The following is a 25,957-nucleotide window of genomic DNA, read 5'->3' as shown; positions in this document are numbered from 1 at the left end:
GAAGGAATCCAATTCGAACATTTATTGCACAATAAAGTTTTTTGTGTAGGTATATAAATAAATTACTTAGTTCATTTCAATTTTCATTATAATTATAGTGTTCGTTTCGGATGTTATTATTGCTACCATTTTGTTTTCTGCTCATCAAAACACATAAAATATATTTTTGTTGTAGATATGTTTCATATAATCATAAAAGGTTTTCTCATTCGATGTTCATTGTAGAAAACGCTCAGAGCAATGGAAAAAATATGAATAGGTACCTAAAAATGAAAAAAAAACCTTTGAAAAACTTTACGGTTCATAGGGAGACGTGAAAGTTGCTATTGTGTTTTTATTCAACTCAGTCAACCAATTTCCAGGGACGTAATTTAAAAGGGAATAATTCACATAAATATAATCGAATATTACCGAAGAACCCCGAAATACAAAATTGAATTTAATTTCTCAGTATGAAGTGAACGTCCAAAAACTATAACTATATATATATATATATATATATATATATATATATATATATATATATATATATATATATATATATATATATATATATATATATATGTCACTTTTCATGAAAAGTAATTTCATGAAAAGTGACATTTTGATACCTCTCATCAGAGATAAAATGTCAAACTTTTTTCCCGTCACAGAAAAAAATAATTCAACACAGAGGATAAATAGTTAGCTCACGAAAACCCACTCGATAATATTTACATATGGATATCACATTAATGATAATAAACAAGTAATTTCGGAATCTTTCGGAATCCTATAGCATAACCAAAAACAAAAAAAAAGCTTTATATTACATAAATTTCCAATGTATCAATCGAGTCTGTTGGCGCAAATGCAAAAATAACTTTTATCCTATACCTGCCTACTTGACCAACCTACCCTACCTACCAACATTTGTTGGGCCTAATAGTAATTAAATAAACATCAAACTTCATACAAAGAGACCTATCTCCAAATCTTACCGATTCAAACATTCAATAATATCAATAAATTCACAATAAGTCACTATCTCTTCTGCAAAGAGAGATAATCTTTGACCTACGGACCCTACTTATTGTCCACATGCATAAACGTGGCAAGCCAAAGGTTGAATGGGGGTCAAATTGTACAAAATTCAGATGAGATGAAAACATTCACCAAATGAATCGACTATAACAAAAAATGGCATTAATCTACTTTGCATATTATTGAAGTAAAATGTTTTTACGCCGCTTGGCTTGGCTGGTGGATGCATGACGAGAGCGTTACGAAAAGTGTAATCGAGCGAGGCGAACGAAACTTCGTATAAGTTAGTGAAGATAGAGAGAGAGACTTACGTTTCGTATATTACTTATGGGCAAGAGAGGGGGGGTACGAGTGCACTTTTATTGTCGAGTAGGCTCTGAAGAATTACGAAAAAACTATCATACGTTGCCACTAATTTCAGCACGAGATTTCAATGTTAATCTGACGTCCGAAGATGGACAAGTCTTGGTGAACTTTCTACAAGATGAATCAGAACTACAAATGAATAATAACCGAAATGAACCTGACCCAAGACATGAAACAATAATCAATGCAGTTTTCTCTAGATATCTTTCTAATTTTCATTCGAAAACATATGTATCTTATTTCTCACACCCTAAGCCTATTGTCTTGGCCTCTTGGTCTTACAATCAACCACAGTAATTACTGATGTACATATAGGAGGAGCTAATGAAGTTTCACTTCAGTCGTGTGGTATTAAGTTCACTCGCTTCTTTATATTTGGATTTGTATACGATAGTAAATGAATGAGCTACTATCTAACCAAGAGTTTCTCAAACACCAAAATGTTCAAACTGAGGTAGTTCTATCGTCAGTTCTGGTAATGCTTCACTGATCGTTGTGGCAGCTGGAAGAATAAATACTTGTTTGATAATATCTAAGATCCTGTCAGGAGATTCCAAGTTGTTGAAATTGAGCATTTTCTAAAATGTTCACTTCTCACAAACTCTAGAAAGCAATTACTTTTATTCATCTGTAAAGGTCTAATTCTTGTAATCAATACTGAAAAAACAGTAATTTCAGTTCTTCATAAATTATTCTTCATCAAGAAACCATTGAAATCTTTCAAATCGTGTAGCACGCGGAGCTGAATTGAACAGGAGGATCAGGATGTAGTTTCTCATTGATGCTAGATATAATCAACGTCAATACCAAGCGGTGTATGACATAAACGGAAATATTACGTAGCAAACGCATTGGCCATGATGCTTTTCTGCTCAGTCATCAATTTTGAACTCAAGAGACAAGCCTCCAAATGTTTGAAGCAACAACTGAAATTGCGAAATGGGGTGCATGGAAGCAAAACCTTGACAGACGAAAAAGCGTTGCTATTCCAAAATCCGCCCAGTGTAACACTGATAAGAATCAGAGGAGACAGAAAATAGTCATTTACCAAATAAACTAGTTTTGACCCCGCATTCTGTCTGAAACATAACGAATAAAATGCATGAACAGTTTTTGTTCAAGAGACAACTCTGTACTTGTGATACACTGTTTGGAAACCTCTGGTAGTAGGAGAATGGATACTCAAGATACTCTCTAATAGAGCAATAAGTATCAATAAAGTAGACATCACAGTGAGTGGACGGGTCAAGAGAGGATGTCCACAGGAAGAGGTCTTATCACCCCTTCTTTGGAACATAGTTCTGGATACCCTGATTATTCACCTCAACAATGATGGAGTCTTCACAACTGCATATACAGATGACATAGTTATCATGCAGACTGGCAAATTTGTGAACACATTGTGCAATAGAGCGCAAATTAACAGAAACATGATGAAAGATCACTGTCGATCAATCCCAAGAAGACTGAGATGTTCCTTTTCACCAGGTAAAAAAGTTTATCGGGCTTAAAACCTCCCGAAATTTTGGAAAGCAAACTAAACTTCTCGGAAGAGATGAAATACCTCCATACTATCCTCGACCGGAAGCTAACATGGAACTCTCACCAACAGAGTAGAGCAAAAAGAGCATATGAGCAATGTCGGAGGACAGTGGGACGCGTTTGGGGTATATCACCACGTGTGGTCATCTGGATCTACACTGCAATAGTAAGACCTATGTTAACGTACGTAGCCATTGCATGGGGACCGAAAGTTCTACAAGAAACGGCCATCCAAAAATTATACCAAATCAGGAGATTGGCTTGTTTAAATATCACATGAGTCATGAAAACAACACCAACCGCGGCAATGGAATTAATTACTGGTATGACCCCTCTAGACCTGTACGTCAAGGAGTTTGCGTTAATGGCCATGTTACCATTGCGCACGGCTGGTGTAAACCTCGAAGTAGGAATGGGTTAATTGAGGCTGGGCCTATGGCGAAAAGCGCTTACTGCGCAACCTCTGCTGCAGGCAACCAGTGATGCAATTGAACCCAAGTTTGTGTTTAATAAACCCTACAAAATACAAATAAAACAGAACATCAGCGTGGTTCAAACAGAACTGGCTGGTATCACAATCGCCACAAAATTAATAACCAGGAAAGGAATTTCTGGTAAAAACATAACAATCTGGCCTATTAGCTTTGAGACAACGTGTTACCTCAGGGCTAGTAAGTACTAGAGTGCCACCAAGATTTAGCCAAAGTCTCGATATCCTGAGGTAGATCAAAGGGCACGACAGGAGTAAAGGTAATCGCATTGCCGACTCTTTAGGCAAGGAAGAATTTTAAGGCCCAGTGGCACCTACGGCCTGATGACTTCGACAATTGCGGAACTAGTCAATCCCATGCTCAATCCCTGAAGAGGTGAGATGAAATCAAAGGATGCAATCTTGCCAGGATCCTGGCGACCCTAGGAAGCTGGCGCCGAAAAAATATCTTGCGATGACCAGGAAAAATCTACGCTTAACAGTAGGATTTCGGACTGGCCATACCTCCACAATATGAGGCTAGTGGACACACCTCTATGTAGGATGTGTGAACAGGAAAATGAAACTGTCAGGCATGTCCTATGCGACTGTCCGGTGTTTGGTGAGTCTTGGCCCACACCTGCCGATATAAAGAAAATGTGTCCCAGAGACCTGTCCACCTTCCTGGAAAGAACAGGATGGACGATGACCTAGGAGGACAACTCCTCGGGAGGATGTAGAACACCTCTACACGTGTAGACGTGTTAAAATAACGGTTTGGTGTTTGGAAAAAACTCCTGTAATATTCAGACAACTCTGTAGTCTTTGCTACGATTTCACAAAATGTTTTAGAAAACCCTAAACTCATGGAAATCCATGACAAAAAACTAAAACTGCTTTACATACTCACCTTCCAGACAGTGACATTATTAAAAGAGATACTATATATTATCAGCAGGTTTCCAAGAAATTAATATTATAGTTTTCCTGAGAACGTTTTTCCAAATGGATTTATTCTCCATCGATTCAAATCCAATGTAAATAAATCACTACTTTCACACAGGCACCACTCTAAGAGCGCCTTTAGAATTTTCCTGTAGTGCTTGTGTTTTGATCTCAAAAAAAACAGATTTCATTTCAAAATTATCTACCGGGACAAAGACTAAGCAGGCAATATTAAATGTATTCATATCTTCCACAATCTGATAAACAAGTAAGTATACACCAATAAACAATCTGGAAGGTAAAAAATGGTTTCGAAAAACACAAATCGTAACGTGTCTTGGTTTCCTAGAGCAGAAAAATATTTTTTCCAGAGTAGTTTCCAAAAATATAAGTTTCGTAGACTTTTCCAAAAAGGCACCCCCTGCGTACGCCAGTGTTCAATAAGAACACAAACGTCTTCTTTCGATTCTGTATTCGTTTGTCATTTTCAAAAAGTATAGGCTAGTGACATGAAGCAAAAACAGATTCGTTCTTCTCGACTTTGTTTATTCCGCCACTGAATAATTTATCTAAATATGGTAGTTCGGAAATATCTCTATATCAACTTTTTGATTTTGATGGAGTTATCGTACTTTCACGAAAACTGAGAAGATCGACCAGATAGGAAGCAAGTTATCGAGTGATTTTTTTTCTTCAACTTGAAGCAACACTTGAGTTTTAGTACGCGCTTATTCTCCGATAAGTTCGGCTGGTAATAATGAGTAAATTCACCAGAAGGCAGTGGTTGACGCTGATTGTTATAAGTATCGCGGATTTCTGTAACGCAATTTGTGTTTCTCTTCAGGCGCCTTTCTATCCTCAAGAAGTAAGTATTTTTTTAATAAAACAATTTTTCTATCGTAGCTTTATCGGTAGTAATAGTACATTTATAACTATTACTTTTTACTCTCCCATCAAGAAGTCCTACAGAAGTAGCCTTTGAAAAAATATTTCAATACTTATATTTAGGAATCAGAATAGTTCCAGGCTAGCTTCCTAAATTTTTCAATTATTCGTTTGGGAAAAAAATATTTTTAATTTACTCTTTTACATTTACGATTCTACATTTTTTTTCTATTATCAAGTATGTTCATAAGTATGTTCATCATATCACTCGTCAGTTTGATTTGTCAAATTTGACTCGATGTATTTTTTGAATACAAATAAATTTTATGGTAAATTTATTAATTTCCACTCAAAAACTAAACAAAACAATTTTGGTAAAAAATATAAAAAGTTGTTTTGGAAAAGATTAGATGCGAAATTCTGTCGAAATGCTCATAAAAGTCAATAAGAATTTAAAGATACAAAGTCTTTGAAATTATTAGTTTTTATTTATTTATTTTTTAAGGTGGTTTCACTACATTAGACCCGATCCGTAGAAAATAGCAAAACTATCATACATATGTACTCGGGCAGCTAACGAATATAACAAAGATTGAAATAGCTAATGAAAAACAATTGATGAAGCGTTCATTTTGTTCCATGTTTTAAATTATCTGCCTATGAAATTCACTTCACCGCCAGAAGATCATATTTCACATCGAATGCCCCCCAAAAAAAAACAATCCTCCAAGGTATTTTGTCAGTACTTAAATTTTGGTTGTGCGCATTTGTTACACACTTGAAAAAATCACACTCCAAGTTTGTATTGCATTCTCATATTGCATTATATTACAAGTAGGACCTCACAATTCACTTATTTTCAAAATTATACTTTGAAAATTCCATTCATCATTATAGTAGATATTAATTAGACAATTGATATTGAATCTATTTCATAATTCATTTGTTTATCCTTATTTATCAGAAAAATAAACAATTGAAAATATCCAACTTTTATTTTTATGGAAATTAGCTTATTTCAGATAAAAAATATGATAGAACTGTCTGATACTTAATAAAAAAGAAAATACTTAAATGCGAGATTTCCACTTGAAAGTTAGGTTTCGACTTCATTACATAGAATTTCAAATTTTGTACGCAGATATCCATTAAAAATTCTTGACACAAAAGAAAAAGCTTGAACAGCTAATTCCCACTTTTAATTAATAAACATGATTTTGCAATTTTCTACAAACCATCTTACATTCATCTATACATCCATATCTACTTTCAGAAAGCAATAATTTTCAAAGAGATCTGATTTTTATAAAACATATTGCTATCAACAACAGATACGAGGTGGATATAATTGACTCAATTATTTCTACAAAATAACAAAAACAAGCTCTGAATCAGGTCCATCCAGTTTCAAAGAATGACACTCAACATTTAGAAGTTGACTTGTGGTTCTTGTCAAAAATTTTATATTGGCCAAACCTGAAGAACATTTTCTAAAGAAATGAAAAAGCATATAAGTAGTTTTTCGAATGCGAAGACCAACCATTTTTTGACAGAGAGACACGAGTTTATTCACGATTATGACGTATTGCATTTGGAATGGAGAAAGGTTCAAAGCTCAACTTTAGGAATGCCTAATGATCAAATAGATTTGAATTGTTTCCCTTCATTGAATTTAGTTGGCAATGAGGATATTGGTGATTAGGATAAATCTTAAGAGTAGGTAAAATAATGTCACAGGTAAAAATTGTATTCATTATTCTCCAGTTTCATGAGTTGTTCCAAGAAAAGTAAATAGTTTAGGTAATGAGTTTATCAAGTAGAAATTCGTCAGGTAGTAATAGTCATTATGATTTCAATAACTATAAAATCATGACCCAGAATTTGTTTAAACACTATTTTGACGACCGAAGATGCTATAGCAAAACACGTGTATAGCGAAACACGTGTCACGTTTTGTGAACTTTCAAGTGTAAATCTCACATTGAAGTGTTTTTCAATACTTATTTAAGATAAAACTAAAAATTCAATAATCACTTTCAAAACAATTTTTCATCAATAATATTGATTATACAGTGTCATCCCCAAAGTATGCACCATATGGGAAACTTATTTATTAAGGGGTTTTCGACAAAATGTTATTCTTGATAAAAGTTTGTGCATCTCCTAAAACTAAATATGCACCGACAAAATACAGTACAACATACGTAATATACGAGGAGTCTTCAAATATTTGATTTTGAGATAGGATTGAACTACTTTTGTTTTGAAAAATTTTGGGATACATTATTTAGAAAAGTTGTTCAGCATCAAAAAATACATCTAGATTTGAAGTCATGGCCATCTAAACGAAGTTTTATTTTTTTACCCATTTTTTAAAATGGGGACTACGAAAAAAAAATTGCTAAAACGATATATAGACAGCATCCTCAATACGACGGTTTATTTTGAAAGCCTGTAATATTAAGAATCACACAACTATGCTGTTAACCACAGTCAATTTTTTTGAAGAGTAAAATAATTTTCAAAGTTTTTGGTGCAAAGTTATTTTTATTTTTTGTTAACACCGAAAATTACTCAAAAATATACTGTATTGCAACAAGAACTTGATATTCAATAATATCAAATCACAAAACATCAAAATAAAATAGGCATTTTGGAACAAACTCATTGATTTTCTGGAGATTTTCTTGGCCAAAATAATCGATACCCATTTTATTTTATGTTTTGTGATTCAATATTATTGAATATCGAGTTTTTGTTAAACTACTGTATAATTTTGTGTAATTTTCGGTGTTAAAAAAAGATAAAAATAACTTTGCACCAAAAATTTTGAAAATTATTTTACTCTTCAAAAAAATTGACCGTTGGTAGCATCATGGTTGTGTAATTTGTAATATTACAGGCTTTCAAAATGAACCGTCGTATACAGGATGCCGTCTATTTATCGTTTTAACAAATTTTTTTTCGTAGTCCCCATTTTAAAAAATGGGTAAAAAAATAAAACTTCACTTAGATGGCCATGACTTCGGATTTAGATGTATTTTTCAATGCTGAATAACATTTCCCGACAGACAAGAGTACTTTACTTTGAAGGCTCCTCGTATATTACGTGTGATTTACTGTATTTTGTTGGTGCATGTTCAGTTTTAGGGGATGCACAAACTTTTATCAGGAATAACATTTTGTCGAAAAACCCTTAATAAATAAGTTTCCCATATGGTGCATACTTTGGAGATGACACTGTATGAATATTTCCATTTGAAAAATTATACATTCAATTATTATTGTTACTGGTGAACTGAATGAATAAAATTTTCATGTTTCAGATGTCAATAATCGATTTATAATTCCCTTCGAATACCAAATTCGTATAATTGTGTCTGCTATATGAGTTTTCTTTGAATATGTGATGTTTGGTATAACCAAATCTATCGAAAATTGTTATTGATTTTATTGGTATTGTGTTAACTAGCATATCTTCTCCAAAGTAGGCTCAACTAAAAAAATTATTTAGCCTCACGCATATAACTAATATTAGCAGTAGTGTGTTTCTTGTTTTGAGAAATCAGAAATTACCATTATACTTTTCTGAAAGACATTTTTATTCATTGTGAATAGCGCCTTCTATTGATTTTTTCGCGTTCATAACTGTGAAAATAAATAAAATTCCATTTTTTATCTCAAGTTTTGAAACAGATATTCCAGAACCTTTTAAAACCAGAACTGAATACAACACATTCGTGATCCAACTTGGCACAGGTCTGACTCATCGGTAGTGCTAGACTGAACAAAGAATGCATTAGGTACCCAAAAAACCCTGTGTGAGATGTTCATTAAACAGTTTAGTGAAAATCTCACAATAAAATGTATTTGAATACGTTATGGATTTTCATGAAGTATCGGCCGAGTCCATCACATATCTAAAAAATGCATTGTTAGACTATCTTTACAGACATCTAAGTAGGCACTGACATCTCCTCTTATGAAGACACCATTGATAAGAGTTGCAGAAAATAAGGGTCCACTTAATAGTCTATTACAAAGCCAAGCTTTGTAATAGACTACAAGTAACCCTACAAGTAAGCTGGAGCTAAAATAAACCTGAACCAAAAACCTGAAAAACGAATTGTTTACGGGATATCGCTATGCTATACTAAACTCTGTCCATCCAACAAAAAAAGTAACCCCAAACAACGATAAATACGTGATCATCAAGCAAATTTGAATCTATTGGGTAAAATAAACAAGGCTTCTTACGCTGGCAAATGAGATTCAATTGCAATCGGCTGGCGAAAATAATTCAAAATATCGCTACAGGGTGAGTAACGTTTTAAAGCCTGTGGTGTGTACATATACGGTATTTTAAAAATTTTGAAATGTCAAAAATATGCTAACTTGTGTCCCTACACTCCACCAAACAATTTTCCTATACACAGCCGCATATTATAAAAAAAAAGAAATAAAATTTCGGTCGTTCCTTAGTGCGACTCTGTACAAGCAGCCTTGCTTGTGAGATCACGTGCACTAGGCATGATAATGTTTTGGAGCACTCTGTTGCTTGTTTGGACAGAGTATAGAAAATCTTATTTCCAAGTTAGTTCAGGTTCGAAAAGGAGTAAAATCTTCAACCGCTTCGAGTCCCTCAAATACAAGTAAATTTTCACACATCGTTAGTGTTGCATTTTATTCTTTCAAATCTCTGTTGTGATCATTACTTCGTAGTTCCAGAGTAACCTTTTCCACAAATACATAGAAGTCTCTTCTATACTGCCAGCCTGAAAACATCTTTTGACAAACCTTGTTATTTCAACTGAATTATTCGAGTTAAATAATAATTACTTCTTGAATAAATATCACTTGGCGCTGAATTCAAAGTAATTTTACACTTTTTTGATAAACCGAACTTAATACGACAATAACATTGCCTCTGTAGTTTGTGTTGCCTAAATTCAGTATGTCCTGGTATGTATATAATATGTATAAGACTATAATAATTGACGATTTTAAAATGATTTTTCAAGATTTCTTCGTTTTTAATTCACTCTATTTTTGTATTATATTTTTTGTATTTCAATCTCAAACAGCAACTGAGATGATTATGTCAATACTTGAAGAAAGTGATATAAGTAAAAATAAATTAAACCTTTGCAAACACGTCAGTGATATTTTGACTACATTGAAAATAATTCAATGAAGGGATCGATAAGGAATTCTTACCTGCATCTTTACCAAGCACATAAAAAGAGGTTACTGAGATCTGATGATATCATCATGAGAATGGGAGATAAGAAAGGAAGGAAATTAGGCACTCAAAAATTGATTGTTTGTATTGAGTATCTGAACTAAATCGGTTTTCATCCGCAGGCACATAAAAAAGGATGTTCAGCCACCGAATATGGTTTAGTCTTCGGTATATTCGAATTCGTAGTATTTTTGATAAGCCCTATATATGGACAGCACCTGAATAAATTGGGGCCAAAACTTATGTTCAACGGTGGAATCTACACAACAGGGATATGCGCAATACTTTTTGGGTAAGTATTTCTCGTAATTTTCTGGCACAATACCCAACCCGTTTTGTTTCAGGCTCCTCGACAAAGTTGAAGGACATTATCCTTTCATCATCCTCAGTTTCGTGATACGAATAACGGAAGCGCTAGGAAATGCAGCTTTTCTGACAGCCAGTTTCGCACTTATTGCCAAAGAATTTCCCCAAAATGTAGCGACGACCTTCGTAAGTTTTTTGTAATACACCTTCTATAACCTTTTATAGACCTTTGTTGAACCTTTCAACTATCCATAAACCCAATCCATCACTGTTGAGTTTTCGAATTACGTTAGCTGTGGTTCAAAGTTATGTATTATAGATACATCATACCTCGTTGTAAATCAAATTATGGCTGATGGTTCAACAAAAGCTGTTACAAAGCAAAAATATATTTTCTGTTCGAAAGAAGTGGTGGCATGGATTGAAAAAGATCAATGTTGTTCATTCTTTTCATGCCTAATATATGCTACTTAAGGGATCAAAGGAAAGTGTTAAACGATATATGTTGTGCTGCTCTCCAGCTTTCTGAAACAACGTTCCCTGTAAGTGGCCGTCTCGAATACTTTTACCATCAATGCTGATGTTCCCCAGTACACTTTTCTCGTCATATCATTTGGATTCCAGGACATCAGCTGCGAATGCACATTTTCACGGGCAGCAAAAAGTTGCATACTTAATGATGATCTAGAAGTGATTTCGAATTAAGGTGAAAGTAACCAGATTCAATTCAATGTCATAAAAACCCAAGCATTGGGTTTTCTACAAAAAGATAAATGTCTCCGAACTGATGTAATAATGTCAGGACAGATGATACCGCTTTCTGTTTCGATAAGTTTGTTGGGGGTTAAAATTAACAACAATAAGTCTTGGTACAATCATGTCACTGGAATTGCAAAGGCTGTTTCTCAAAAGCTTGGAACACCGTTCCGAACCAGGAAACTGTACACACCTCAGCAACTTTTCTTGCTTTATAAAGCCAAGACCAGACCTTGTCTGGTCTTGGAGTAAATTGTCAGAGTAAATTGATTTTGAGGAGCATTTTACATAATGGTTCATAAATTGAAGATCCAAATGATTATTGACGCATTAAAGTATGTGAAAATAATTGAATTCATTAATATTTTCAACCTACATTCACAAACTTCGGAAAACATATTCATTCCAGTTCCCAAAGCTGGAAATATATTCAGTATGTATTCCGTTCACTATCAACTCAAATTTCAATTATGTCTACTATATCTTAACGGAAGTTTATCACAGATTATCGACAAATTTATTGGGTGTTGCTTTCCTTAATAAGTATTTGAAAAACGTATTGACATTATTATATTTGCAAATTCCCTATTTATAAACATGATTCCAACAATGAATACCAACGGAAAAACGGTAATTGAATAACAAATCAACAAAAATAATGAAATGGACGTAGAATCAAAACATCAAATTGCATGCATTGATCAGCTTCCAGAAGACGCTTTACTTCACCACTGAATGTGGTAGATGATGATTGCTAAATTAGGATTCAGTACGTCTAAATATAGCGTTAGATCCAGAAATTACCATCTATCACATTCGAAGGTAGCAGCTTCAAAGATTGGTAGCTGGTGGAAGCAAGCAACGATGCAAATTTCGATTCTTTCACCACTCATGTGTACAAAGTTAGGTTATTGTCTTTAATTACGTCGGCAGCTTTGATGAAACAAAAGCGAATCGGTGACTATGCCAGGGTTTCTATGCATCCTAATTATGAGTTATGTCATATATTCTTATCCAACAGAATTACTAAATGATGTTGTAGGATTTCTATTCATTCCCATTATCAGTTACATTCCATCGTTCAATAGTCCAATTATCTTCATACGATGATTTAGGAAACAGTGACTTGTAAGTAGGTCTGTTTTAGATCATCGTTGTCAAAGTCTATCTGAAAATTTGTTGGTGATATACTTTGAAGCATGTATACATACTTTAGAATGGGCCAATCATGGTGGATTCAGCCGGAAGCCTAAAATTCTTCTTGTTATTCAGGTACTCAGTGTTTGTTTGACAAAACCTAACGCGAAACCAATGATAGGTTCTGATAAAACGAAATCGCTTGCTCTAATTTGTGATGGAGTCAATAGCTCCATCACCTTCCAGACTACTGTGGCCAGTAATCCAAACCAGAAACAATTCAGTGAGACTTTCCGATAAGGATACTTTTTTTGGCAGCCAAATACTTCCATAACCTTTTGAAATATTTACACTGATTCCGTTTCAATATCATTCATTGAAAATTACTTCATTTTCAGGCTTCCCTAGAGACATTTTTTGGACTGGGCCTAATTGTTGGGCCAACAGTAGGAGGGGCTCTCTATCAAGTAGGAGGCTACACTCTTCCTTTCGCAGTGATGGGTTCTGCACTCTTCATGTCGGCCATTTTGACCGCGATAGTTCTTCCAACACATGAAGACGAAGAAGACAGGGAGGCAATACGTAAGTTCAATACATCTTTTGTTAAGTAATTATTCAATCCACAGGTTCTGAGGTTCCTAGTTAGGACCAAATGATGCAGTTAAGTTGCCTCTTCTGTCAACCGATTTGAGTCCTTCAGATTTTTATGCGAAGTTGCATAAATAACAAAGTGTACTGCAACCCATTAGACTCACTGAGTGCAAATAATAACCAGTAGGAATATTGTTTAGTAATAACAATACAACGCCATTTTCAGTCTCTTTTCGATTCGGAAGCACGAAATCTTGGCTTTGTGGTCCGGAAGATTGAACGGCGAGTATACAAGATGGATGCTAAGTTCAAGTCAACGAGACAACAAGCCTCCCGTGTTGTCTCGTTGATGGAATACAAGGTTGCCAAGAGGCCTTTCACGCCCGCTGTGCGGTAAATAGTCGCTGAATTACCATGTGTTTATCACATTTTGGATTCATGAAGACAATGTGGCTGACCACAAACAGCATTGTCTTGATAGGATATGAATGCTAGTGGCGATTGAAAGTCTACGCACACTGCGACAGGATGGCACAGGACAGGAACATGACAGGACATGGCCTTCGAGTGGAGACAGCACGGCATTGGCCTGGTTTGTCCTGTTCCATTCTTGGCATGTGCCTGTCCGTTGCCTGCCTAACTGTGCGCCACTCCATTAGAAACTATAGAAAAAAAAACTTCACGTCATGTTTCCGTCCCGACATGTTCCCGTTCTGTGCTGTTCTGTCGCAGTGTGCTTTAAAATGCCACTATTGAGCTCGATGAACTGTGCAACCCGATAACCCTGGATGACGTTTAGTGGGTTCGAAGAACTTTGCTGCCTCAGGCCCAGAGATTTTCTTATATGTTTGCAAAAATTGATTACTTCTGTTAAAAAATAGCCCTTTTTATATTTTGTATACAAAAACACATTTATCATGCCACTATTATTTTGAAAACTTGCCTGAAATAAAATATTTTCGAAATTGAGATTTATGTATATTGTACTGTCTTTTTGTTTGAAGGTGGTTGACAATGTTTCGTGGTGTATTTCATCAGTTCGGACTTCCATTGTCTAATATAATATACATTGATTTGAAATCCCTGAAAAAACTTAAAAAATAAAAGATCAACCGAAACTAACAATTTTATTGAAAACAAAAAATTGAAATTACAAGAAAATACCATACAAGCTACAACCAGAAAATAAAAAATTGAAATATTGAGAAAAGCTGAAAATTAAAAAATATTATTATCAAAAATGAAAAATAAAAATCAAAATGAAAAGATTCCAAACCAAGTTACGTCACGACGTTTCGATTGTTAGTATCCACAATCATCTTCGGGTGATAACTGGACTTATTCCTCCGAGATCTGACTATTTATAGGTCACTCGGGTGCTTTCACCTTTCACCTATCCCCTCTTTCCTCTTTCCGCTTCATTGGTTTTAGCGGGAGATGACCGTTTGGCGGGAGTTTGTCGTTTTTCGCTTGATGAAAGGTTTCCACATGTTACGTATCTCTACGCTAGCTTGACAAAATGCGTTGTTGGACAACATATACGCGGCTTCCTTGAATTTTCTCCTAAACCAATGTTCCTGGTTTAGGAACTTTCAATGGCCTCTTACTTTCACCGATGTATGATTCTCCGCACTCGCAGGGTATCCGGTAAATGCAATTCTTGGAATCGCAGTCCGCGTTTGGTGGCCTAGTTTTTGTGAGGCTGCTACGGATAGTGTTCCCAGATCTGAAGCAGATACTGATGTTATACTTGGACCCAATCCTTCTTATCCTTTCCGATAATCGTCTGATGTAGGGGAGTACAAGTACTGGTTGTGGCGGCTTCTCTTCCTTGTGGAGCTCTTGCTGTCTTCTAACTAAAGCCTGTTTTACCATCACTCTGGAGTAACCATTCCGTTGAAGGTCATTTTTGATGATGCCTATTTCTTTTTCGAGACCTTCCTTTGTATTACAGAGCTCGAAAACACGATCTAGTAGAGTCTTGATGATTCCTTAGTCGATTGATGCTGGTTGGATTTCTGGTTCAGATACTGTCCTGTGTAAGTGGGTTTTCGATATACAGATGTTTCCCATTTAGTGTCAGTCCTCTTCACCAACACGTATTGGTGTATTCAAGGAAGCCGCGTATATGTTGTCCAACAACGCATTTAGTCAAGCTAGCGTAGAGATACGTAACATATGGAAACCTCTAATCAAGCGGAAAACGACCAACTCCCGCCAAACGGTCATCTCCCGCTAAAACCAATGGAGCGAAAAGAGGAAAGAGGGGATAGGTGAAAGCACCGGAATGACCTATAAATAGTCAGATCTCTGGAGGAATGAGTCCAGTTATTGGAATCTTTTAATTTTAATCTTTTAATATTTTTTAATTTTCAGCTTTTATTAACATTTAAATTTTTTATTTTCTGGTTGTAGCTTGTATGTTATTTTCTTGTAATTTCAGTTTTTTGTTTTTAATAAAATTGTTAGTTTCGGTTAATCTTTTATTTTATTTTTAATTTTTTTCAGGGATTTCAAATCAATTTATATTATATTAGACAATGGAAGTCCAAACTGATGAAATACATTATACTATCTCATTTTCAACAAAGCTCAATTTGTAGGAAAAGAAAAAAGTATAACTACTTTTTTCGATATTTTGACTAATAATTTCACTTGTGAAATGAAAACAAAGACAGATAATGTCAATCGCATGACTTTATTTCTTTTATTTTTCATCTCAATCTCATTTGATGTGGACTTTACTGGTCATACTGTATAAAGAGGACAAATGTTTCGAGAAAAAAAGAAAAATTTTAACCTATCAATTGGAAAAAAAATTCTTGAATAGAAAAAGTTCAATAATGAATAATTATTTAAAAATATTTCTCTCGATATTCTAAAAATCTAAAACACCAAACATTCATAATACATACATTTTCAATTTCCAGCATCGATGCTAAACGCTCTGAAAATTCCCGGAATCCTGCTTTCCGCCATCAGTATAATCGTCACAAGCATGTCCATCGGTTTCCTTCAAGCCACTCTTGAAGCTCATCTCAGGTCGTTCTATCTGCAACCAGTCATTCTGGGGCTGATGTTCATCATCAATGGAGGTGTTTACGCCATAGTGGCTCCAGGATTTGGATGGTTATGCGACAAGTGCATCTCCCCAAAAGTTGTTACCATCATTGGTACCGTTTTGGTAGCTGCCGGCTTCTGTTTGATTGGACCTGCGCCCTTCATACCCGTAGAAACGTAAGTACTAATTACGTTCATAAATGAGTCAATGGACAATTGTTGGAATTTTCCGAAATTATGAAATACATCCATGCACGTGTTTCTCAAGAAATATTTATGTTTAGCAGTGACGGCTCGTGCATTGGAGAACAGAGGAGGTCATAAAGTCATAAAGACTATATATACAAAGAAAAGCCCGCCGGAGGCGCGAAAATTTTTATGTCGTTGCACGCTTTGCTTAATACTGAAGTTAAGGCATGGGCATGACAATGCGTAAATAGTGCATGAGGAGCTATGGACTTTGGACTTCATTTTAGTTTGTGAACCATTCGAATAGCCGGCCATGACCGCAGCCCCATCATAGGTTTGCGCAATTAACTTTTGCCTAAAATTATAGATGTCACACGTACAAATTAAAAAATTAAACAAATTTTCAGCTGTGCGCTCAGATGAAACATCATGACAACCCATAAAACGTTCTACCACATTATCATCTTTGACATACCTAAAAACGATTGAAAGTTGTGATGTACATGTAATATCGGTAGTTTCATCAATTTCCCATGCAAAAAAAGAAACACTTTCTATCACCTTGCATATAATTTCCTTAATAATATATGCCACACTCTCTATAGGCTCATTTTAGATGGTTTTTGAGGTGCCCGAAATTGTGAATCATATTTGCCCCATAACAATTAAATTTCCTTGTAATTGCCGCGATTAATCGAATCTTCGGTTTCATCGTGTCCGCGAAAAACTGATTCTTGGGAACCCAAATAAATCGTAATATCTTTTTAATTTCGACCGATTTTCCCTAACCTGATTATTAAAAGAAATTATGGCCTCTTATTGAGCTGTATCTTAAGCTGTTGCTAAACAATTTTAACAACAATCCTTAGATTTAAAATGTCTTTCTGTAGAACCAGGTAAATTTTTCAAATCGGAGTATTATGCCACGTTTGGTATTCGGTTTGTACGGGAAATAAAACACAGGGCCAACAAAAAAGTCTTTCTCATTTAATGGAGCCGGTTAACCAATCGCATTTATCGTACCAACTAATATTAAATCCTCGATTTTGTCGATTATCTGACGCTTTAATTGAAATCAAATTTGATTGAGGCCTTCCCAGAGTTTTGATAATGTAAAATTTATTATCATAAGATAAAGATTTAAAATTATTTGTCAGCAACCAATCGACTATATCATCAGATTTTTTTATTTCGTCCAACTTATCCATAATAAATGAAAAAAAACTTACCGAAAAGTGAAAACCTGAAAAAACCTTGAAATTGAAAAAAAACACTTTAAAAACACAATAAAAATATTACCAGAAAGCACTGCTATAATACAATACTGCCTGTTTTATACACAAATATTATCAAGAAGCACTGAAACGATTTACCGAAATATTTTTCAGTCCCGGTCCGTCACTGCATCCCGTCCGAATAATTAAATAAAAAACAAACGCAGTCATACACCAACGGAGACCAATTGGAGGCTAGCCTCCTCTAACACTATAATTTCTGCAACTGAAATTACAAATCGGGACGTATGTCCCTGATTATATCGGTCTCGTGTAGCCTGTGTTTTTTAAAACAGTCGGAGGCTTGGTACCCTTGTAACGTATGACATTTATTATTTCGGGTTGATGGTAAATTCGTTATTCGTTCATGGGAGGTGTGTTTGAGTTTTGTTGATGCAGGATACAGTGTGGTACGTACTACGTAGTAAGTGATAGTGATTTTTCGGGCATATTATGTATTTATATTAAAAATTAATGGTAAAGTAATGATACCCAAGCATTTTTAGAAAAAAAAATAATCATAATTATTTGTCAATATCTTTTAATTTATTGCGATGAATAGCATCAAATTTTATGTAGAGGCTACGCCTCCCTTGCGTCCTCTAACGCACTGTTGTTTTTAGTATTCATAAATAACATACAGTCTTGTTTCCTTTATTCTAATATTTTGTTATATGCAGACGACTTGAAAATATTTATAAAAATTACCTCCATAAGAGACTGTTTAAAAATTCAGGAAGCCCTTGCTAGATTTGTAATATATTGTGATATGAATAAGCTGAAACTCAACGTGGAAAAATGTACATGTATTTCGTTTTATAGAAATCTTTCACCCATATTGTTTCAGTATTTGTTATATAGTATTGCATTAAATAGAGTGGAATATATTAAGGACCTTGGAGTATACTTTGACAAAAAATTGAATTTCAATCGCCATGTTGAATATGTCATAAATAGAAGCAACAGAACACTGGGTTTCTTCAATAGAATGTGCAGAGACTTCAACAACGAAGCCGCTATTAAAACTATCTATTATGCATTTGTTTATAGCAAGTTGAATTTCGCTAGCATTATATGGAATCCTTGCTATAATACATTCAAATTGCGTTTAGAACGACTGCAAAATAGGTTTGTTAGACATCTTCATTACCGAATCACTAATGTCTATGTAACTCACGGTATTAATCAAATCCGTAACTATTATAACATTCAGCCTCTAGAACAACGGACAATCACTTCGGATCTAGTGTTTGGCTATGAAATTTAAAGAATCTTATTGACTCGCCTGAGTTGATAGCAATGATGTCCTTTCATGTACCCCAGAGAAACACAAGGAATAAATATTTATTAGCTACTTCCACATATAACACCAATGTGGGGAAAAACTCTCCAATAAATAGAATTACAGACTCGTTCAACAGATACTGTTCCAATTTGGACGTTTTCTCCATGTCCTTGCAAATGTATAAAAGTAACATAAGGAAAATATTCAATTTTTAATCATTTATGTTTTAGATTAAGCATTTAAATCATTTACCTGTTGAACGCCAGTTTTGTTAGCACAATCTGTATTTTAGTGGATACTTGTTTGGGTTCTTTTACCTGTATGTGTCCCGAATTTAGAATAAATAAATAAATAAATAAATAAATCAAAATGAATTAATATAAATAATTACTATCCAGAGAGGCCTTGAAGAAATAAAGCTGAACAGCAATAGACATATATATATATATATATATATATATATATATATATATATATATAGGAAGTAATTCCAGAGCAAATCCCCGTGAATGCCAAACCTCCCCATTTTATAAAAGCCAAAAGTGTTTTCAGCACATGTTTCCAGCACAAATGAGATTTGAATCATTATGTCTTTAGCAGGTAACAGGTAACAAAGGTGGATGAATTAGCATAGTATACAGCACCTTTTTTTATAATTTCATCGGAATAATATCAGAAATCACGTCATTCATTGCTAATACTGATTATCGTGGCAACTCCTCGAAGGACTCCCTCAACTTTGATAAATTTTGACCGTACTTATGTTCCAGTAGAAAACCTCTTTAGCCAGACAGTTTCAACACTAACAACTGAACATTCAAACTTCAAGGGAATCAGTAGTACTCAACCCTTCAAGTTAAGATGTAAACATTTTCTTGAAATTTTGGTTGTGGAGCTACGAATTTTGGAATCAAAGTTGGTTACTATGTGATGTTGCTACAGATTGTATAAATGAAGGTTGTGAATGTTATGGTTTTATGGTTAGCTCGGGTAACAGGTCTGTCTGTAGCATATTTCTTCTTCAAATCGTTTTTAACAAATTTAGGATTCAGAAGTGACACTGTTCATTCTTGTGAACAATTGATAACATTTCTCGTGATAACCATCGCTTGGTGAAATATTATCATCATACTAGAGGTTGAGCTTTTTTTTGTTTTCGGATTTATTAACATTTTTTTAGCGTTTCTTCAGAAACATCACATTTGTTACTATTTTTCTTGCAATATATTTTCAATTTGATGTGTCTTGTATAACGATACTTCATCCAAACTAGATTACATTTATTTTTTCAACTGTACAAACAAATACTAACTAACAACTATACTGAGTGAACGAAAAATGAGCAACAAAATATTGCAAGAATCGTAATTCACTAGCTCACCCTCAATCGCCTGAAATTATGTTGCCACAATTTCCCTTTAAGTTTGTCTGGCGAGGTGTTAGAGCTGTTGAAACTGTCTGGTTCCTGAGAAAACATCATTTTATAGTTACCCAAGTAACATACATAAAATTCAGTGTTTATACTAACGGGTGATTTTTTAACAGGTATAGGATTTGATTTTCAAAACAACACAAAACATTTAAAGAATTTGATGAAATCTTTATTGGAATCGATAGAACGATCAATATAATTTAATGTTTGAAGATGATTTCATGGAAATGTTGTTCGCGGCTCCGCTTTAGATGTCCCATGCGTAAGGTACAATTTTGGCACACTCTCTCGAACATATGGACCGGTATTTCACGTATAAATGCTTCAATATTGGCTTCCACAGCGTTAATCGTTGCTGGTTTATCACTATAGACATAAGCCTACCATAACCCCACAAGAAATATTCCAAAGGGGTTAAATCACACGATCTAGGTGGCCAATTGATGGGCCCCAAATGTGAGATAAACTGTTCACCAAAGGCGGCTCTTAATTGGGCAATTGTTTCGCGTGCCGTGTGGCATGTGGCACAGTCTTGTTGAAACCACATGTCAGGCATGTCCAATTCTTCCATTTTGGGCAACAAAAAGTCGTCAATCATCACACGGTAGCGCTCGCCATTCACAGTAATGTTCTGGTCATTGTCATCTTTGAAGAAGTATGGCCTGATGATGCCATCGATCCATAATCCCCACCAAACAGTGACTTTTTCGGGATGCATCGGTAGCTCTTGCAATGTTTGTGGCCGGTTTTCACTCCAGATGCGGCAATTTTGCTTGTTAACGTATCCATTCAACCAGAAATGAGCCTCGTCGCTGAACACAATTTTTTGATAGAAATGTGGATCTTCCTCCAACTTCGCCAACGCCCATTCACCAAATGTTTGACGTTGTGGGAGGTCGTGTGCTTCAATTCTTGCACCAGCTGTATCTTATAGGGTTTTACACCCGAATCCTTTCGCAAAATATTCCACGTAGTGGAGTAACAGAGGCCCAATTGCTGCGAACGGCGGCGAATCGACATTTCACGGTCCTCACGAACACTGACGGATACAGCCGCAATATTTTCTTCGGCCCTCACTCTACGTATGCGTATTGGTGGTTTAATGTCCAATAATGTAAACTGGGTTCAAAATTCAGTCACAAGCTTCCGAATACCTCCCTAGTAGGCCGACGAAACTGCCCATGAATTGGATAATTTTGATAATAAAATTCAATGATGTGCAAGCGTTGTTCGTTCGTAAGTCGATTCATAGTTAAATTATAGACCAAACTGAACAAGTTTGACAATGACCCAAGACATAATTCACACGTGATCTGTCAAAAACAGTGTAGCCAAAAAGATGCCAGCAAAAAAATCACTCATTATCAACGTCCTTTGAGGGTTGCACATCACTAAGCAATGGATGACCTGATTTCTGATATTATCTTAAAGGAATTATTTACATGTGTAGGCGGCATGCGACAACAAACTTTCAGCTCATGGGCTCTTAGACTAGTATAACTTATGTTTTCTAAAGAGGCAAATTATTTAGTAAGTGGAAATACAATACCCGATAAATAAAATTATGATTATCAAGATTTTCATATCACGAACTATTTTTAGTCATCGCTAAAACACTGTATATGTATCAAAAATGTACAAAATGTATGGCATATAGTCCAGAGTTTCAGACCACACGACTTTTTTTACTGGGTTTGGAATATTTCGCTATTCTCAACTTTCTGAATTTGTCTTGTGCTTGCTGATCCAGTTGATTTCTCGATATTGGATTTTCTACCTCGAGCACAATATCAAGTAAACTCAATAATGTAGTCGTTATTCACGTCAGATGATTTGGTTTTCGTGAGACTACTGAGGTTTCTGTAACAAGTTCTGATGTTCAATCAGAAGTTATTTTATGTCAGGAGGAATATCACAGTTAAAAATTGATTGTGCTCAATATGGTCTCGAGACCTTTTACTGTGCTTCAATCTTTTTGATATAGCGGTAATTCAACGTACCCGTTATCTAATATCGAATAACCTGAAGTGTTCTTTGGATAAAAACCTTGGACTTGGATAGGGTTCTTTCCTGCACGAAAGCTGATAAGTACCTGAGAGAAACGCCCTTGAAGTAACTTTTGTTAAATATTCAATATTCTTTCTTTCTCCAAAGTACTTTCTGCAAAGTACCGTTGACGTTTCTTCCAGTTATCATGGTTGTATTTCTGAATATTGCATGGATTTGCTTATTATTTACGTAGATGGATAACATGTAGATGGAGAAAAATAATAATCTGAAAATTCAATTCTCATTCCATTCTTGGATATTCAATTGGAGTTTTGACTCCAAACTTCCTGTTTATATTCTTATCGCCCTGAAAATAACTTAATAAACTGGCTGCCTCAGCAATATTGCATATCCGATTCATTTTGAGCTCCAGAACCTCAACTTTTCACCCCTTTTGAAATATTCAGCTGACCTCACAAATACCTTTTCAACTTCCATTTGAAAATTGATTTTTCAGGCAGTTATGGTTGACTATGTTGGGTCTGGTTTTACACGGATTGGGAATGGCCGCTCAGCTGGTAGCTTCGTTCACTGATGCTCTGAGGACCAGCATGTAAGTCTTTCTTTCATCTCATCAGCTGTTCACAAAGTTCAAATTTCTTGACTCTCTAGACATTATCAGAAGTAGAAATATTTCTTCAAACACACCACCTGATGAACGTTTCAAATATAATTTTTCAGTACACATGGCTTCCCGAACAACCTGGAAACCTTCGGCTTGATTTCCGGCCTATGGACGAGTACTTTCGCTCTTGGAGCCTTCATAGGCCCGTCCATAAGCGGCATCCTTTTCGACTTCATTGGCTTCAGAAACTCCACGATGTTCGTTGTGGTGCTCCACCTCTTCGTAGGGGTTCTAGTCACGATATTCCTCTGTTTAGCCAAGACTCGCTCCGCATACGTGGAAATCAAAGACGAGAAGGATCTGGACAACTCCAGCTATGTGAAATCATTGCAGCAGAATAGCGTAACGGAAAGTATGAATAGGTAAGCTAAAAACTTTTTACAATTCTTGATCAATGAACATTCTCTTTAAAAAATTTCGTTGCATTCTGATTCCTATCAGGTGTGAACGCGGAATTGTATTCTCACGGTTATATTCTGTAAACTCACGGTTAAACAATCTTCTCTGTATCTGTAGAGTAGGGAGGGTGAGTGTAAGCCCATAGTACTAGGGCCACATGTACATCCTCCCGAGGAGTTGTCCTCCTAGGTCATCGTCCATTCTGTCCTTTCCAGGAAGGTGGACAGGTCACTGGGAGACATTTCCACTATATCGGCAGGTGTAAGCCAAGACTCGCCGAACACACACTGTCTTATTGACGATAACTCCGGGCACTCGCACAGGACATGCCTGACAGTCTCATCTTCCTGTTCACACATCCTGCATAGAGGTGTGTCCACCAACCCCATATTATGGAGGTTTTTCCTTAGTTGACAGTGACCAGTCAGAAATCCTACTGTTAGGCGTAAATTTTTCCTGGTCATTGCCAAATATTTCTTCGAAACCAGCTTCCCAGGGTCCCCAAAGTGATCCTGGCAAGATTACATCCTTTGATTTCATCCCATCTCTTTAAGGAATGAGCATGGGTGTAACACTTAACTAGTTCCGCAATTGTCGAAGCCATCAGGCCATAGGTACCACTGGGTCCTGAAATTCTTCAGCCGCTTCCTTGGCTAAAAAGTCGGCAATGCGATTACCTTTACCCCTCTCGTGCCCTTCAACCCACTTCAGGATAATGTTATTATCTACTGACGCTTTGGCTGAATCTTGGTGACACTCTAGTACTAGCCCTAAGGTTATACGTTGTCTGTTCAAGGCTAATAGGGCTTGTCTGCTGTCAGTGGAGATTGTTATGTTTTTGTCAGAAATTCCGTTCTTGGTTAATTCTTTTGTGGCGATTGAGATACCAGAAATTATTATTGAAATTATTTGTGCAAGATCCGCAAACAAAAGTTTAGATACATTTCTGATATACCTACTGTTGAATAAGCTATAGATAATTGGCTTTGAAATTTTCATGTTACCTGCTGATTTTTATGGAAGACGATTCATTTACAACTGCGGTAAATATCATCAAAGGTGATGACACAACACATGTGTTCTGAGTAGTTCTTCCATTGATTCATAGCCTCTGGTCATCTCTACCGCAGTAGTAGATGAAACGCCAGGAAGAAAACCTGCGAAACAAAGCCAAAACAATCTGAAAACATATTCGACAAAGTAATCATCGACCGTGACGTTGTTGAATAAAAACCGATAATTCTACAAATTATTTATAATTTATTGATGAAATGGCAAAATTCAGCAATAAAACACCCTCATTTCCACAATTTCATCCCTTTTCTTTTCAGCATATGCTCGCTAGCTAACGGAATTTCCATTGAAAAAAGTCGTCCTGCTGGCATGAACAGCTTAATCGCATGCAATAGCTACAAATCACAAGCTTGGCCGAAAAAAGAAGCGTCCAGCCTAACTGTCGGACCCTACAGTTATAGCTACGGAGCCGTCAACCACAGGAATGGATCAGCCACTCCCAATTCGTATCTACAGGGAGTCGCTTGACCAGGAGATAGAGACTAATTTTTATAAAAATTTTATCAAATTATGTTTATCGGAAGCATAGGAAGACCACTGTGGTCAGAATGACATATTTCTAAATGGTAACAGATAGAAATTGTTTTATTGGAACAAAGATTTGTAATATAATAAAAAGCGATAGTAACAGAGAAGCGATTTAGATGAGAACCTTCATCGGCAATTTTTTATCTCAGTTCGAAATGAGTTTTACTGCCTTCGCTGCTGTAATTTGCTATCTAAATCGAGCAAGCTGTGATTAGACATGCTGGGTTAATTAGTGTTCATTATAGTTATTTCGTCCATTTCAATTTAAAACAATCTGTCTTGTTATCATACTTCTTGGCTGTAGATATGAATTACACAAATATTTGCTCTTTCTATCCTTCTGTAAGATATAAGACTGTAATTTTTAATTTTTATTTTATAATAACGAAACGTTTTATGCTTAAGTTATTTATATTTTGAAGGCAGAGTTCACCCAAATACTCGTCTGATATAATGTATACGTGAAATGTGACTTAGAATAAAGATTGCGAATACATTTTTCAACTTTATTCAAGAAGTTTCAATAATACCTGAGAGTCTATCTGTCATAGACAGAAATTTCAGTGGAAAGAACTGAAATTCAATGAGAACTGAAATTCCTCCTTCAAAGTATATACAGTTATTATACAATTTTCAAAAATGAAAATTTCGCAATAATAATATGTCTATGTAATATATGTACTGGAATGGAAAAGACTAAATATCAGAGAATACGAAACAGACAGAAAAATGTCCAATGCTGATTACAAAATAACAAGTTAGTGAATGAATGCAATACGT

At 35.4% G+C, this 25,957-nt stretch overlaps 1 protein-coding gene across 1 annotated transcript; it reads left to right on the top strand.

The window, feature by feature from the left end:
• The first annotated feature begins 4,826 nt into the window (after positions 1–4,826).
• On the top strand, positions 4,827–25,686 carry LOC111506304 (MFS-type transporter SLC18B1). The gene is made up of 8 exons (XM_023161341.2): positions 4,827–5,210; positions 10,595–10,764; positions 10,817–10,964; positions 13,070–13,253; positions 16,193–16,499; positions 23,009–23,104; positions 23,233–23,538; positions 24,907–25,686. The coding sequence occupies exons 1-8, from the start codon at positions 5,103–5,105 to the stop codon at positions 25,115–25,117; spliced, it is 1,530 nt and encodes a 509-aa protein (XP_023017109.1). The 5' UTR covers positions 4,827–5,102; the 3' UTR covers positions 25,118–25,686.
• The last annotated feature ends 271 nt before the right edge of the window (positions 25,687–25,957 follow it).

Source organism: Leptinotarsa decemlineata, unplaced genomic scaffold, assembly GCF_025532065.1.
Source record: "Leptinotarsa decemlineata unplaced genomic scaffold, Ldec_3_MD MMD2_tig00026354_RagTag_RagTag, whole genome shotgun sequence".
Classification (NCBI taxonomy): Eukaryota; Metazoa; Arthropoda; class Insecta; order Coleoptera; family Chrysomelidae; genus Leptinotarsa; species Leptinotarsa decemlineata.
This window is presented reverse-complemented; position numbering and strand designations above follow the sequence as displayed.